We start from the raw sequence: 13471 nt of genomic DNA on the forward strand, positions 1-13471 counted from the left end.
GAAGAAATGCATACAAATTTCTTATTTATGAAATTCATATTTCTACATCAACATCTCCTGACTTCAGTTTCCTCCTTCCATTTTGACCTCTCAGTCATCATCTGTTCTTATGAGCAACTTGTAATTACCAAATTTCTAAATGTCAAATATATGATATAGATGGTATCAATTAACAATGTTCTCTCTATAGCCTTGCCTAAATCTACTTTGCAGAAACATCTGCCATAAACTTTGATAATGCTATAGTAGGCAGACAAACATTTTTATAGAGTATTGTCTTGGCTTTCTGGACTATACGCACCTCTCTAAACAAAGGAGGAAAGCTTCACTATTTACAGTGATAGCTAAAAGTGAGGCTTTAAAGGCGGCCTTGTTTTGCCTTTTCCAACATACCCCTTCCTCTCTACTACATTTTGGCTGTCTTCTCAGTTTTCATTTTCCTCCATCTTACAGACTTCTTCCAATGAAAGCATAAAACTTAGACACAAGTTATGCACTTGTCCAATGTTTCTGATAGACTCCAACAAATGACTGCTAAGCATTTTCCAAGGTCTGACATATGTACAGATTAACCATCACCTGCGCGTATTTTTTGTATTACTTGCAAATTGATGTGTGTTCTGTGTTAACCAACGCATTTAATTAGTTTGCAAAAATTTTGCTGTTAGTCATTTATGGCCACATTAATTTTTATATATTAATCCACAGTCTAAAATTATATACATCTTTAAAGATGAATCTGTAAGTTATAATAACTGTCTAGCAGTATTTTTATTGTATTTACCATGCCAACAGAATGGGAAGGACTGAGGTATGTAAAACAACAATCAAAACTACCATTTTATCAGCATACTCAGAAAGGTTTCTTAATATGCAAGTTTCACTTATGTCAAACTGCTACTGAAACAGTCTGGAAAGGCATCTCATCCTAGTTGCCCTCATTTTCCATTTCTTATTTCCTTTAAACAATACTTAAAAGAACCCTTAGCACTTACATCTGGAATAAAACCAATTTCATTAAGGTGGTTACTCAGCTCTGGATCATGGAATGCAATCATCTGGGAAAACACCGTCAGGTATTCTGAAATGACAAGCAAATTCAAGACCTTCATCAAAACCATAAGGCACCACATGCAGATGGCTCACAAAAGAGCTGTAGAAAAGGAAGAACACTATTTTTAATTTTTTTTTTTTTAAACCTACAATAAAACAGCAAGTGAATACCACTACTGTCCTCCTTGTCACCATTATATTCAATACAGAGGAAGAAAGGTTTCATTTCTCTTCCTTAGTACTTCTCAATTTGGATTTTCAACAATAGTTTACTTGGTTCATACTTGGGTTGTGATGCATGTTCAACATGCAAAGTTAAAGACTCTTCGGTACGAGTATGAGCCACAAGATATTGATGGAAGCAAATTAGAACAAGACTGTTCCAAGGATTTTTAAGAGCCAAACTGTTCTAGTGATACACAAAGTTTATACACATTAAATTATATTCTGTGTGGTTTCTTTTCTACAAAGTTAAATTTTGTAATCTAGAAGTTGAGGTTTTAAGGCAATGGAGCTTTAAGGTTACCATCTCCATGTTCAGTAGCATCTTAATCTGTATTTTTTGGAACAGATAAGGAGAAATACTTATTGTAAAAGATAGAATTTATTACATCTTCAGCATGGCACATTAGGCTGATGGGTACAATTTCATTAAGTTGTCTAAATAACACCTGCTTTTAACTGGAATAGAAGCAGACAGCAGAACACAGACACTGACAGATTTCTCTCTCTGTTCTGCCCCTCTCCCAGTTTTGTCCACACTGTCATATGCATTGTTAGAAGGAAGATGAAGAGGCAAGAACATTGCAACTTCCTAACAGACGGCAATTCCTTTTCCTCCATACTCCCAAGAAGAGAGTAATTATAGCCCAGACAGCTATTTGAGAGGAGGAAAAAGAGACAGAGAATGTGAACCCAGCTCCCAGATCAGAGCATGCTGACATCTCAATGCTTCACAGACTACTCTCCCCGAATATAAGCCCCAAACACCAAGTCCATCCACACAGCTCCACAACTCAGCCATCCAAGGTTGCCATTGCTTCCTTTAAAGGCTATTATAAAGACTAGATGCCTACTACTGTCTCTCCTGGGGAGAGCAAATAACTCCCTATTACTCAGTTTGTCTTCATCCCTGAAGTGGCAAAATTAAATTCCAATTCCACTGCTAAGAAGCACAGAAGTGGCTTTGCCGGGATAATTCCACACACAGACACCTTCATTTAAGAACAGAAGTGGGTCTAAACATTCAGTTGTTTATAGACTCCTATCTTACTTCAATCTTGATTAACTGCACTCAAGTTAGCTCCTCTCAGGTTAAGCCAGCAAATTAAGAACGATCACTCCGTAAAATAATTCTATTTGGACTAGAAATTTTAAAAGCTGATTCTGCCTCAGGAGGACTGATAAAAAATGCTCTCACTGCAAGAACACAACAGAAACAAACCACAGTCCTACTGCAAATTATACTTGAAAGGATGCCTAATTCTCCAAGGTAAGTTGCAATAAAAAATAAGACCTCTTGAGCCTGCTTCAGAATTTCGCAACTCTTGCTTCAAGCTGCAAAGATGAAGCCACAGCACACTAAACTTCTTAGGTTTCTGGCATCTTAGGAGCGCCAGCCTCTCACCTCTGATACTGCATCTCTATTGTGCCACAGATGCCTTGGCAGCACTCAGCTGGGGAGTTAAGTGGGTAAACAGACCCATGCAGAGTTTTGTGTCACCAAGGCCAGACTGCACGTTCTCTCAGTTTCAAGCCAAAGTTATTCTTATTCACATGCATACAGGATAGGGAGATAACTGAATCCATGCCTTAAATTCATACCACACTACATGAAAATAATTTTTAAGTGTATCTCTAAGGAGTATCTTACATCAGGCTTATTGCATCAAAACAGCCAGTAATCTCAAGTCAGGTATAGTAAACCAGTAATCTTAAACATTCAGCCGTATGCTGATAAAAACAATTTCACAATTAGCTTCCCTGAAGCACGTTTATTTAAAAAATGAAGATTCGTGCCCATGATGGTTCTCTACAGATATACTACAGGTTGATAAATACTATCTTTATTTGACGACCCAGTCTCATGAAATACAATTACTGTGTGGCATTACGTGGTTAATTAAGGGTCTATTGAAAACACACAAATCCTCACAAAAATGTATCGCTTAGGTCCAGCCAATTGCTGTTGGTTGGAATTTTATTATATGAATTTTTGCTTTACATAACTGGACATTCCATACCCAAGCCCCTTTAACTGCTCTTGCTTCCTATTTCATGTAAGGAAATACATCTGATAAGCTTAGAAAAAACATCTGTCTTCATTGCATAGTACAAGCTCAGAAATGAGGTATGTTGAACTCTGCAGTTCAAAAGATTCCTCCCATCCACCCCTACATGGAAGATACAAAGAAGCTAAGTAGCTAAAATTGCAGTAGGCAGTTAAATCACACATTCTTAACACTTTCTTCCCAGCCAATAAAGCAGGGAAATTATACGGAATTTTCCTTTAAACCTGTATTTACACATTGGCGTTTGACATACGACCCTAGAAAGGATTAAACCAGAATACTGAAAGAATCCTAAAAGGTCCCATCTCCCCGAGTCCTTGATGATGCCAGATGTTGCACAGGAACTCAGGAACGCCTACGCTATTTTGGTTCACAGAATCCTACTGACCTATATTTCTAACTTTGGCTGGTACATATTTTTGTAAAGCCCCTTAGGAGTAACATCAGGGAGCTCTAGAGAGCAAAAGTATTATTGTATGGAAGGGTATACCCCCTTGAGAAAAGTCTTTACCAAGCTATTAATCCTGAAGTCTAAAGCAGCTGTCTCCACAGGAGCATCTGATATAATATACTTACTCTTTTCATCTTTAGACCTTTACTGCCCCTTTTTTCCCAGCAAGCACTCTTTCTTTGCAGACAAAAGGATGCAAACAAGTTCTCCTGAATAGTTCTTCCAAACTATTATTTTACATATTCAGTTCATAACACCTCTTACCCATTGTCTTTCATATGTAAACTCTCCTAACTACTGTGTTCTCTCCTTATGTTAGCTCTCTCCCTATTACCCAATACGTAACTGCTTTTATGTCTAATTATTTTTTGTTGTTCCGTTCTTAATTTCCTTCCATTTTTTTGAAGACAAAAAATGACAGACACCGTTTCTAAGTTGAGGAGTTTCACAAGTTATATACAAAAGAACTTCTTTAAAAGAAATACAAGGACAGCAAGCCATGCTGAAACCGAGTATTCAATAAACACTCATAACTGCTTGCAATTAAAAAACATTCATTACCACCTGCTTTTTTAAACTACTGACGGTTTTCAAACAGCTTCTTTTGTTTTTTAAAAACTGTCTGCAAGACAAATTATCTTTCCAACACAGACTATGCCAAGGTGGCTTTCTGGGTCTAGGCAATTCCTTCTTTGTGTTTCCATGAAATTTACAATTAATTTTCAAGTAGAACAGACATTTACCTCCTAGCTATTTTTTAAATTTCTCTGAGTTACCTATACAGTTGTTGAAGACTGAACTATGGAACATTATTCCTCAGGATTCTCCAACTCCTGTCCTGTATTGAATGACATTATTTTCTGTTCAGTAAGAAATTCCCCTCAAATCCCTAACTCTCTGAATACCATAACTTCCATTTTCTGAGGAGCCCCTAGTTTGTACTGTTCCTCTTCATCTTCCCTCATTGTCAGAATAGCTCCAGTATGATTCTGATCACCTGAAAGGCAGGTCTTTACAATCTAACACTGGAAAGACTACTTCCTCATTTTACAACGTTGCATGATCAACTGACTCTTACCTTGGATATTACACAGAACATTTTTTGGTTTGGGTTTTTTTTTTTTTTGTGGGTTTTTTGGGTTTTTTTCTCCTGCCTGAATCTTTATCCACTTATTTTGTTCCTATTTTTCTTGCACAGCTGTTGTTCTTATTTATCCAAAATAAAGCTTTTGAAAGAAATAGGTGGGTATTTCTACAGTATGATTCTAATTGTGTTCCAATTTTACAACCACTTTAAAAAGTGTATTTATATATCCAGAAATAATTATACTTCTCTTAGAACTAAAAAAAAAAAAAAGAAAGAGGGATTTACTTACCTTGAATAACATGAGAATTATCCTTCAGAAAGAAGTTATACAAATACTTGGGGATAAAAGCAGACATGCAGGCATATGCCAGAGCTGAAAGAATTAGAAAAACGGATGCAACTACAGAGGTAGAAACATAAGTACACCTAAAAAAGTTCATTATTAAGCAGATAATAAGCATAAATACTTAAATCAATCTATGCACAAAAATGATTGTAAAACACATAAAAAGGGCACATTCCTCATTAAAGAATTTTAAAAGCTCCTAAAAAAAGTCTCCTTCTGTCACTGAGCAATCAATAAAAAGATGGCTGGACCTGATTTGCTCCCAGTTTATTTTCCTGCTTCTCAGTGATAAAGTAATGAGACAATGTTTGGAAAGCCATGGCAATGTTTGTATCAAAAAGTGAAGGCCCCTGGGTGAATAAAATTTTAGAAGACATTGTTGCAGTCTTCTGAGTTTTCTCCCATGGAACTTACACCCAGTTTATGCCCCATCAGACTTGCATCTCATCTCTTACTTCAGCTCAGAGACTAAAGATGATAGAATTCAGAAGAAAAAACAGAGTGGAATATCATTATAAATACTGTCAAAAAGATGGACAAAAACATCTTAAATTTCTCAACAGCTCTTCACATACATACCAAATAGAGATTTGAGGGTAAAAACTTAAGTGTTTATTCCCTTCATTAATTCCTGGGAACTTCGCTGAGAGACAATCTATTGTAATACAATTCTTAGCTATGGTGCTAAACCATAGATATAAAAAAGGAATACGGGTTTGTTGTAAATTGTCCAAAGACAATAAATATAATTTTGGAAGTTTCTAAGCAAAACATCAGATTTATAGCAAATATGACATAGGATCATGTTATAAACAAATTCTGTGTTACAACTTTTCTAGCATTGAAAACACTTTTTAAATATCCAAGCCAAATGTATACAGCTAAGTTTGTAAACCAGAACACAAAATTTTACATAATTCACTAGTATTATATTTTGCTTCTATGGGAAGGAAACCGCATTCTACAATCAAAGTGTACAGGAACATGTCCAAGAACAAGAAAAATCTGTTGAAATACTTAAATTAGTATGCACAGTAGGCATAATGGGAATCATTGTCCTAAGAAACTAGTTTTCCCACACACAGACCTTATATAAAGCCAGGTGCAAGAGAATAGAACATTGGACTAGACGTATTCTGAACAAAACACATTCTAAGATGATAAAGGCCACGTATCCAAAGCTGGTCTGATAAGCTTTTAGGCATTTAAAACCATCATCAGCTTTTCTGAACAAAGCTAGTCTGACAGGTTAACAAATAACGCATTCACGTTAAACAAGGCTGAACTACAGCTTCACTGAAAAAGACAAGTACCAGAGAAGCATTTCTTGCTGTTCTATAATCAAGGTTGTTTGTGCTTTTTATTATATATTCATTATTGTACTTGACAATAAACACAGGGTTTGAACCCCTGCTTGAAGAACAGTACACCACATACACTTTTCAAAAACCAACCATTTCTTCTGACCTGTGGCAACAAGAGCTTTAAAATTCCTTTGTAGCTACAGAAAGTTTCCGTCTATAAGTGGGTAGACGCACATCTGTCTACAACTAGATACAGATGACAGACTGTGCTTCCCCTTCACCCCCAGCAGAAAAAGGTACTCACCTTCATTGTTAAAATTCAAGTACAGAAATGGGGCACAAAGAGAGTCAAGACCTAAAGAGAGAAGAGCCATGAAGAAATGGCATAAAGAGCTCATTTATTATAATGCACAAGATAAATTTAATAATTTATCATGAAAATTTGCATACTTGATACTAATTCTGCAATGTCAGGCTTCACATATAATGCTGAGATCAACTGCAAAATCAATGCACGAAAACAGAGAGGATTTCAAATTGTTGAACTACAATGTTGAACTGATTATTCCGCCAAGGCTTCCAAGAAATGCAATCTACCATCCCAAGAACCTGCTCAGTAACTCCTGCAGTTTTACTTTGGAACTGAACAGTAAGCAACACTTTTTTTTTTTTTAAATAAAGTGACTGAAACTTAAGGAGAGCAAATATATAAGAAAGAGTGGGGCAATTTGGCATTACAAATTAAATATAAATTATTAGGATGTAAGTTTGCAATAACCCAGAGATTCATTCTTCAAAATAAACAGAAAGGAAAGCACTCGGAAAAAGCTTACATTGGGCAGGGGAGAGTGGGACGTATTTTTAAGTCAGCCATAGCCTTCTGGTTAATTATCTGGCCTTGCCAACTAGTCAAACTCACCTTGCCAGTACACCAAATCAGGATGGGAAACAACCCAGGCCTTCAATACACGTCTAAACTTTGCATGACCCTCTGGTGATGACAGCAATTCATCATACTGATGGCAACGAGGAATATCAACTTCAATCTGCACCACAGCCAAGCATATAATATAAAGAGAAATCAGGGTAAGTGGGGTAGTACTACAGCAATCTTGCAGTGCTAGAGGTGGAAGTCAGCCAAAGAATGTAGGTCAGACCACCATCATAAACACAATCTGCTTCCTCCATCACTCTCAAAACCAAAACTGAAAGGGGACAGGGCACTCTTAACAGACCTGTCAAAGATTAAAAATAGAGATTGTTTCTTTTTCCAGATTCATATTTTTAAAAGGGTTCTAACCCTTGAAAAAGGCAGAAACAGCAGAAAGCAGATTACAGTTATAGTTTTTTTTCTGACCCAACTTTTCGACTCATTTCAGGTGCTAATATCTCTTTGCTTTACAGGATAATAAAATCAGAGTTCTCAGAACATTGTACCCAATTTGATGGAAAGTATTTCTTCCCCCAGCCGAAGGGAACAGCTGTTGCTCATGATGTCTTTTTATGTCTGGCAAGACTACTTGGAGAACCAAATTGCCCAAGAACCCATTTCTGTGAAGCACAGCTCACCTTACAGGATCTCAGGGTAGTCAGCACTATCTGGTACAAGGTCCAACAGGCACAACAAACATTAGATAAAAACAGGACTTTTAACAATACATCAGTAATATTACTCACCAGACTTTGCTGCTGCTACAGAAACAGTGATTCTGAAGTAAAAGAGGATTTCATTTTCCACATGTTATAACATAATTAAAGTTAAACTACTTGTTCCTATCAGTTTTGCAAGATTCTTGCTACAGCATGAATAAGGTTAGAGGACAGGGGGAACCCTTTCAATATTATCAGCCACATCTGCTGTACTAGGCAAATGACTGACTGGTGGAAAAGATCTTTGCATTACTTCAAGTGACAATATTTGATAACACTGGAAGTCTTACTTGTCTGTCTGTAGGAATCGGTGTGTCTTTATCAATGGCATCATATTTTGCTTGTATGGCACCCTAAATGTGGAAGAAGAATACTTGAATTTAGAAAGCCCTTACTAACATAAATGCATATTATGATGTACACGCTGATATACAGAAGTTGACTGTTTTTGTTAGGTGCTTTAGTCAGCAACTTTTTTTTCCTGAAAAAAATTCTCAAAGTACAGAAAATTCTGACAGCTGAATTTTAACGAAACAATTTTTATTCTGTTGTAATTCAGGACATATAGACCTTTCTGTGACCTCCTCAGTATGATCTTCAGTGATTTTCAGGTGTTTATGCAGAAAGCTATGTACTTGATAGTTTCCCATTTTCAAGTTGAGAGATGCTCTCAATTTAAATTCAGAGGTTGAATTCACTGGCAAGTGGCTTTCACCATCATCTCTGTAAAGGCACTGAATCCAGCTGCCTGTTAATTAATATTGATATTACCAATATACACTACTCTTAAGTAGCCTGTCCTTGCATGAATCCCGAGACAGGCATGCTACCAAGTCCATCTTAACGTTACGGGACAGGGAAACACTGCCCGCATTGTACAGATGGTAAGCTGATGAAGCATGAGAACTGACTCATCTCCCAAGACACAGGCTACAACCCTGTCCAGCAGTTGTTCTTTATCTTTACAGCTTTTTTTTTGGTCATATTATATTGCACTCAGCAGATCACGTCCCAAGCTAAATATCCTAAATAACCTAGGATGTGTTATCTATAAGAACCTCTTTGCTGCACTACTGCAGATTGCAAGCAGGATAGATACAAAAGCTGGGTATTCAAGCAATCTCTGGGAGGAGTCCTCATTTCTGGGACGTTCCTTTCTAGTCCTTTGTCCAAAAGGGTTACATTTAATTTATTTATTTATTCTCCAGTCTTTGGAGGAAGTGAACTGATTGGTATGTGAGAAAAATACATTTGATATGTTTCATCCTGTTTTGCCCAATTATTGCTGACTGGAGCAGAAGGATTCTAACTGCATTTCTCAAAAATATTAAAAATCAAAATAAGAAACCCTGTTAACTACCAGTTGTATTTAAACAATCCAGCAAAATTTGGCTGTATGGGTAGTATTTGTCCATCCCATAATAAAAATTAAAGGCAGTGAAGTTTACATACATTCTCTGAAATCAAATAATATTAGAGACAAGAAGCAAGTTTGTCTGAACATTGTCTTTGCTCACAAAATTTAATGACTCATTTTGTTTGAAATTCCAATAATTCTACCTCCCAAATCTTCAAATCCATTCCAGCTTCCCTGCCAATCACGTTCCTATTCCACTTCCTCCCCAGTCAGTACTGGAACTTCTCCAAATGCCCTCCCATTACCCTTACCTCAACACCCAACAGGGCAGCCCAGGTTATGCCTCTCAGAAGAGGAGGGATGTCAACCCTGGCTTCTTTCCAAATTTGGTTTTTCTTATATGGGTAGGCCTTCAAAGAGAAGAGATTAACAGCAAAAATTGTTACCATGTAACTGAAACAATTCAAATCCCTATCCTGGGATGGTCTTTCCCCCAAAAGACAAATGCTGTCAGCCTGAACAGTGAATGCAAGTTTTACAACAAGTAACACTCCTAACTGGAAGGCTTGGATGGAGGACTACTGTTTGATGTTAAAATACCCACTCCTTCTCATAAATCTATTCATGTGCTTTGATATACTGGATATATAAATTTACTAATGGAAATTTTTATTAGAAGTTTTTTCTTCATTGTATGTTTCTTTTCATACTATGTATCTAACCTTGTTTTATTAAACATTTCTAGTTTATACCTTCCTAAGTACTGCACTTGATGATGTGCATCAGCTCTCTCTCATTCTTAAGCAAGAATCCATCTCTCTGCATACATGTAAATCAGGGACTGGTGTTCCCCCCCCTCAGTATAAAACCCATATTTCTAACGTGGCACTGCTACAGTAAAGACTGGTATTGTTTTCAAGTACCTTACTGCTCGGAAATGCAGAAATGTTACGGGGATATTTATACCTATAATAGCTTAGCCTGTTATGAAATAAAGGATGCAGAAGTATTTTCTTCAGAAAATAACAGGTATTAGCAGCAGTTCTATTTTCATGTGCATACCTGAAAGTCTACTTTTACATTAATCACTACTGAAAAGACCTATTTTTCATATTTTTACTTTCAGTCTTCTTATACTTCTGTAGGGTTTTCTTCCCTCTTTCCCACTGTGGTCTCTTGTATCTCTGCTTCCTTTTTCAATTACTTCATCCTTTAAAAATCCTCTAATTAACAGACCAAATCCAATTATCCAGCATCAGAAAGATTCCATACCTTCAACAGCCTGTCAAACAGGACAATTCTATTTAGCTGGTACTCTGTGTCCCTCTCCCGGATGATCAGAGGAAGGCTAGCAGCCGCAGACAGCTCATTACTACTATTTGAATGAGGTAAAGTTGACTGGCTGGAAAAAGAGTTAGGACAGTAGTAGTGAACAGCAAGAAATACAAATCATTACAAAAAAAAATTAATATCCTGTGATGTATTTCTGAGTCAGAAACAAGTATAAATGGGTAATTTTTAATATTCAGCACAAACGGTTGATTTCCAGAACAGAGAAACAGGCTAGGATCCTCAGTTTGGTATCAAGGCCCTAAGTCCACCAGTGCAGAGTGCTTATCAGCTCTTGTTGACTTTAAGAGCCAAACAAGGACATGTTAGGTTTGCTTTTGGAAAACAGTTGTGTCTAGCTGTGCAGTGTGCCACTCAAATAAAACTAATAACTCAAAATTCAGTCCCTTATATATGTACAAACTTACACACACACTTACTCATCTTCAAGCAGTGGATAAAATGCTTCCCCACCAACATCTTTCAGTCTCTGAAATGAAGAATAAAAATAATTCATGAAGAGAATGCTGTTCAGAACTCAAGTGGAAATATTTAGTGGACTATGAACACTATTAATTAGCAATTCATTTGCCAAATTTAGTAGCTTGCCTTGAGACCTAAGCATTAGCTCAGTCCTCCATCAGCAAAGAAACATACAGCCTTTAACGCTAAAAACTTTTACTAATACAGGCTTTTTGAGTTGATGGAAGTTATTCTGCTTGTAGATAACACTCATCTCATTCATAAACTTATTTCCACACAAAAAATAGCTTCTATGGGGCATGGATTAATAGATCAATAGTAGTACACATAGTTCTTTCTCTTTGCCTTGTTTTTCTACAAGGACTTCCTATCCAAGTAGCTGCAAAGCAACTGCACCACTTGTTTTTATGTTTTTACTCTGTTCAAAAGTTATGCAAATTTGAGTTCCTTTTAGTAGCAGCATCTGAAAGCTGCACAGAAACACAGACACTCTCTGGAAAGGTGACAGACAAGCATGCCTGAACTTTTGCCTGAAGTTTTCAGACATCTTTGGTGCATCGTGATTAATGTTTAATACCATCCTCCCTGCAGTGCTCTGTTTTGCAGTTCAATCCCTAACTTAAAGGCATACGACACACAGCCTGTTCCTCCTGGGATTGACAGAACAGTTCATTCTCAGTTCATTCAGTACTGATCATCTTTTGATTATAAGCATCATGCTCTGCTCTATCAAAGGTGTTTGAAGAATTGCATAAGTTCAAAAATTTATTTCAGCTAACACTGCAAGGTTCAGGCTTGTATCCTTCCCAAAATGAAACTTCAGTATATACTTATTTGCTGCTGTATTTATAGAAGTAGGCAGCAATATCCAAAATGACAGATTAAAAAGTTTTTAAAAAAGCCTTAAATCTGCCCTTTTGTAGGAACAACAGTAGGAGCTGCAGCGCATATTACCTTTAAAATAGCTCTTGTATATTCTTAACCTCCCCTCCGCCCCTCAAACCCCACCAACCAAGCAAACAAAATAAGCCAGTTCTTTGGTCTGTTTTCATGCATTTGTGTGACGTAATGCAAATTTCTACCGAAGAAATATATTTACACAGTATTTGCCACATTGCCCCCAAAATTAAGGTAATGGTGGCAGAGATCAAGACTTCAGGGGTTAATACAGAAAGGAAGGTGACACCTGTAATCATATGGAAAGGTTTTTTATAAAGACTGCGACAGAATTGCATTCGCTACTATAAAAAGCAAGCTGCAAACAGTGCAGCATAAATTTCTCATTCTACAGCAATAAAGCTCTATATGTGCAAAGACATGTGAACAATCAAAACACTTCAGTGACAGATGCAGTAAATCTTGTAACTGATTATTACATCAGGAAAAATTATGAGTTATCATATGTTGATTTTTCCACTAAAGATGGAAGAAAACTGCATTACTGCATGTTGGCAAAATGCTTTGAAGTGATTTTTTGAACTAGTTGTTTAATAGCTATATATTCCAAAGATTAGTAATTAACTATTGGAAACGTGGTATACAACTTTAAGTACAAAGCCTTTGAAGAGCTGCAACTGAATTGAGTCGATCTTTCTTTTGAATATTGTGAGCCACCTGTAGACAGGAATTAAAGAATGCAAGAAGACACTCACTCTCCAATTAGTTTAGCAATCGTGGAGACTATCGGGTACTACAGAACTATTTGGGCTACACCAGAACAAAGCAGGTAACAAAAATAAGGAAAGGGAGGGGACACAGGAAGGGTGTGGAGGGACAGAAGATAAATCAAATTTAGTAAGCTTTTGTAGACAAAGCAATTTAATAGCATAAAACAGAATCTGCCTCCGACACCAAGAAGTGTTCTCTTGGAATCAGTAACACTGTCATTTATAGAAACAGCAGTAGGAGCTGCTGTTCCATATTCCCTTTAAACAAATATTTCTGCAGCGAAGACATAAGAACAAGTGCACAATATTATTCTTACGTTTCGGAGCTGGCACAGAGATAAAGTCACAGTTGTGTCATCTAGGAGGGAACTTCTATCTCGTCCTTGCCCAAAGCTCTCACCATCTTCTAATAAAAAGCTTCAAAAGGGAGAAAAAAAAAATCAGGTCATTTTA

At 36.8% G+C, this 13471-nt stretch overlaps 1 protein-coding gene across 7 annotated transcripts in view; it reads right to left on the reverse strand.

Annotated features, from left to right (window-relative positions):
* Positions 1 to 13471, reverse strand: part of TBCK (TBC1 domain containing kinase) — a 115599-nt gene that overhangs the window by 59291 nt on the left and 42837 nt on the right. For all 7 annotated transcript variants that reach the window (XM_072862540.1, XM_072862547.1, XM_072862543.1 and 4 more), the window contains 9 exons: positions 13336 to 13435; positions 11309 to 11358; positions 10812 to 10941; positions 9851 to 9949; positions 8473 to 8535; positions 7452 to 7578; positions 6837 to 6887; positions 5172 to 5255; positions 996 to 1081 (listed from right to left, as the gene is read on the reverse strand). In XM_072862540.1, the coding sequence (XP_072718641.1) occupies positions 996 to 1081; positions 5172 to 5255; positions 6837 to 6887; positions 7452 to 7578; positions 8473 to 8535; positions 9851 to 9949; positions 10812 to 10941; positions 11309 to 11358; positions 13336 to 13435 (790 nt within the window). The remainder of the gene's footprint in view (positions 1 to 995; positions 1082 to 5171; positions 5256 to 6836; positions 6888 to 7451; positions 7579 to 8472; positions 8536 to 9850; positions 9950 to 10811; positions 10942 to 11308; positions 11359 to 13335; positions 13436 to 13471) is intronic.

Source organism: Ciconia boyciana, chromosome 5 (assembly GCF_034638445.1).
Source record: "Ciconia boyciana chromosome 5, ASM3463844v1, whole genome shotgun sequence".
In the NCBI taxonomy this organism is placed as follows: domain Eukaryota; kingdom Metazoa; phylum Chordata; class Aves; order Ciconiiformes; family Ciconiidae; genus Ciconia; species Ciconia boyciana.